This window comes from Tupaia chinensis, unplaced genomic scaffold (genome assembly GCF_000334495.1).
Source record: "Tupaia chinensis unplaced genomic scaffold, TupChi_1.0 Scaffold000214_1, whole genome shotgun sequence".
Lineage (NCBI taxonomy): Eukaryota > Metazoa > Chordata > Mammalia > Scandentia > Tupaiidae > Tupaia > Tupaia belangeri.
The window spans coordinates 990780-994453 of NW_006159689.1; the positions used below are offsets into that span (position 1 = coordinate 990780).

A 3674-nucleotide genomic window follows, 5' to 3' on the forward strand; every position below is an offset into this window, starting at 1 on the left:
GTAGGGCATCAGGCCGCCCTCGTAGGCGCTCTTCAACTTGAAGCCGTGAGTCAGTCTCCCGGTGGCCGTCCCATTCCTCCCGTTGCAGCTGAAGTTGGTCAGACTCTCGTTGTACCTCAGCTCCTTGAAGTCCTTATGGTTCGTCTCTACTCCCCCGGTGCTCAAGTACTCGACCACACCTGGAATGAGGAGGGAGGTACCCTGTCACTGTCAGGGATGGCACAGTGCATGCGTCACATAACGAGATCGTGCAGCGGTGGGCAGTTTTAAACAGCACACACTTTCATTTTCTGAAATGTCTGTCCTCCGCACAAGCACAGCCGCTGGGACTTGTCCAGATCTGATTCTGCACGGCTGTGTGAGGTGGGCTCTGCAGATACATTGTACTTTTTATCCATCTGTTAGGAAGGCTGGAGAGTTCTGCTAGGAGAATGCTGTTCCTGACACAGAAACTGCTCGTACAGGACCCTAAACCAAGCAGATTCTTCTCCGCCACTCAGAGACTCTGCAGTTCGTTACCCAAAGGCAGGAAGAGGGGCTCCAGGCAGCCTGATGAGACGGACTGAAAAACTGGTCTCGGTTCTTTTATTTCTCCTGAAAACCAATGTTAACAGCTTCTTTCCTCTTAATGGCTCTTCTCTACCACGAGAGCAAAAACACCCCACCCCATCACGAGAGCGCACGAGCCCAAGAGCAGTCCCGTGTGTGAGAGTGAATACGCAGTTGGATACAAAGGGAAGGAAGGGGCCAGCAGGCTGTATAGCAGTTAACACACTGGACTCCCATGTGGCTGACCACGGTTCAAGTCCCAGACGTGGCAGCTTGAAACACATGCTGAATGCGTGTGTGTGCGTGCCCAAAATCTTGAGAGGAGAATGGAAGAGAACGGATTGTGGTGTGACCATCCCCTCTGGGGGGGGGCATTTCTTATATTCTGTCTCTCTGGAGAGAGCATGTGCCCTATAGCAAAAAATCTCTCAAAAATGAATGAATGAATGAATGAATGAGATACAAAAGGAAGACACCCTTGGTCTGGCTGCTACCATGGGGCTATCGCTCCTCCTCTGCCCAGCTATGGGAAGTATTCAAGGTCGGGCTCTCCATACTTTTTTTTTTTTTTTTTTGAGAGGTTTTTGCTATAGGGCGCGTGTGCTCGCCAGAAAGACAGAGACAGAGACAGAAAACGAGAAATCACCCCCCAGGGGCGATGGCCACGCCTCAGTCCCTTTTCCTCCATTTTCCTCTCGGGATCTTGGGCACTCACATACATGTGCCCGGCGTGAGTTTAAAATACCGGGTCTGGGACTCGAACCGTGGTTGACTACATGGGAGTCCAGTGACACAGCCATTACACCAACTGCTGGTCCCTCCGTGCTCTTTTACTTTGTGATAGTAAGAAAGATCCTTGTTTGTTTTGTCTTAATTTCCACTTGAGGTTTATTTCTCTAATCAAGTCCCCAGAAGAAACAGATCTGAGGCCCTGTGCCGTATGACCTGGCGTGAGCTGTCATTAATGCTGGGGTCACAGACATGCGGCTCTGACGGCCTTCCCAGCTAGAGGGCGCAGGCTTGGGGACAGTAAGACCCAACTGCGTGCGCTCGGCGAGCTATTTCTGAGCCAGACGGGGCACACCAGTAAACCCACACACCGTGCTCAGCCACGCCGGGCCACATGGGACGGCCCAGGCCTGCGCCAAGGCCTCCGGGTGGAGTAGAAGCACGCCGTGCGACGTGACAGGGCGGCCGAGGGCGGGTGGGCAGCTCTGTGGAGACCCTGCTGGGGTGCCTGTCTCTCATCTCTCTTCTCCTGGAGAGCAAATAAACTTTAAAAAGCAAAGCAAAATAGAAAAAGAGAAATCTTACCTCACGTGATCACCTATGTGTTGACCGAGGACGACCAAGCACAATAAATATCCCTCCCTCCAAACCCTTTCTGAGACGGTCTCCTCACCAGACCAGAGGCTCTAAACCTGCCCGACTGCCACTAACAGAACTTCCCTTCTGACTAAATCTGGACTCTGCAAACCAAGACACGGTTGAGCACGTTCAGTCCAACAGCAGCCTATGTACGGGAGCTGTCTGCTTACCAGAGTCTGGCAGAGAATTGAGGTCTGCACATAGCACAAGCGGGATGGCCCCGGACTCTCCCCGCCCGCCGGGTCGGAGGCTCCGAGAGGCCCTGTCGATAATGTTCTTCACTTCCGAGAGGAACATCATGGTCTGCACCAGCTTCACGTCGGAGAGCTCGGGGTCCCAGTGCATGTGGGCGTTAGCCACGAGGATGAGCTGCCTCTCCGTCCCAGGACGTGGCTTTCCCGCTGCGGAGGTAAAGGGCAGACAGGCGAGACCACCATCAGTCGCATGCCCTCACGGGGTCCCAGGGCAGAGGCCCTAACGTTCACCTAACAGCTTCTCGTCTGCTGACGGAACATTCCTTACTCTACGACACCTCGCCCATCCGGGCCACCTGCCGCTTGTCTGCTAGAGAGCACACACGCTCACCAGGGGGAGACAGAGTGAGAGTCACCTCCCGGGGGGATGGCCATGCACACACATGTGCCTGACGTGATTTTCAAGCCACTAGCTCCGGGACTTGAACTACACGGCTACGTGAGATCCCGCACTTGAATCTCCGCACCACCTGCTGGCCCCACGGTGTGCGTTTAAGAAGGTTCTCGCTGTGCTCCAATCACCCTGCCTCAGCCTCTTCTCGAAGAGCTGGGACTACCAGCGCCCGCCATGGTACACAGCTGGGAGCGGGGCTGGGAGCTGAAGCCAGGCCCTCCTGTGGCTGCGCAGCGGGCCCAGCCAGTGCGTGCACCGTGGCTGAGACAGGATGGCTCAATTTCCCAACAGCTGTCTCCTGGAAACCACTGGCCTTGGTTCAGACACCCTAAGTCAAGGCTCTACTAGGGGCACGCGCGAAGCTCCTCCTGCCATCTCTACCCTCCACACTAACACCCCCGTTCCAGCTGTTCCTTAAGTGACAGAAGTGTCCCTGCTCATCATGTCAGGCGCTCTGAGCGTCCTTGAACTAAGCTGTCCATCTACCCAAGGCTGAAGACCTTCCGAACCACCGCGGTAAGGAGGTCAGGAGAGGGCAGCTCAGTGCCCTTGCTGCCGGAAATCATGCAGTGTAAAGAATTCTCATCCCTGAGCAGCCATTTTAATTAATATTCACTTCAACATTTCTTTCATGTGAAAACTTCTTGACAGAAAAAGTATCTTTTCGCTTCATGCCTTCTGAAGGTCTCCAATACTCTCTAGGCAATGCTTTCTCATTTTAAGCTTTGTGGTAAAGAAAAAGGTGACATTTTAGAAAAGACAAGTTCTCACTGAGTTTCTTCAGGTGTTAAAGAAGACCGTTAGTATAGAGTAAAACGGATTTCTTCTGTTCCTTTGGGAGGTGTCTGATCTGAGCTGCCCACCTCGGGGTCGGTCTCTCAGAAGGTGGAAGGGTCACTCACGCGCCGTTTCGGTCACTTCCTCTCGCAGCTCCAGCAGCACTGCGACGCCAATGTTATCTTTCGTCATGACTCTGTTCAGCATGGCTTCGGACCCTTCGGAGTTTGCCATTGCTAGCTGGTTAAATTCCACAGTATGTTTCTGAACCAAAGTGAATCTGAAACAGAAACGGACACACACACAGTTGGAATCGCGAGGGACTGGCCGCG

At 53.6% G+C, this 3674-nt stretch overlaps 1 protein-coding gene across 1 annotated transcript in view; it reads right to left on the reverse strand.

The window, feature by feature from the left end:
* Positions 1–3674, reverse strand: part of CNOT6 (CCR4-NOT transcription complex subunit 6) — a 47315-nt gene that overhangs the window by 3715 nt on the left and 39926 nt on the right. Inside the window, 3 exon segments of the mRNA XM_006147448.3 lie at positions 5–179; positions 2088–2318; positions 3468–3622. Of these exon segments, the coding sequence (XP_006147510.1) occupies positions 5–179; positions 2088–2318; positions 3468–3622 (561 nt within the window).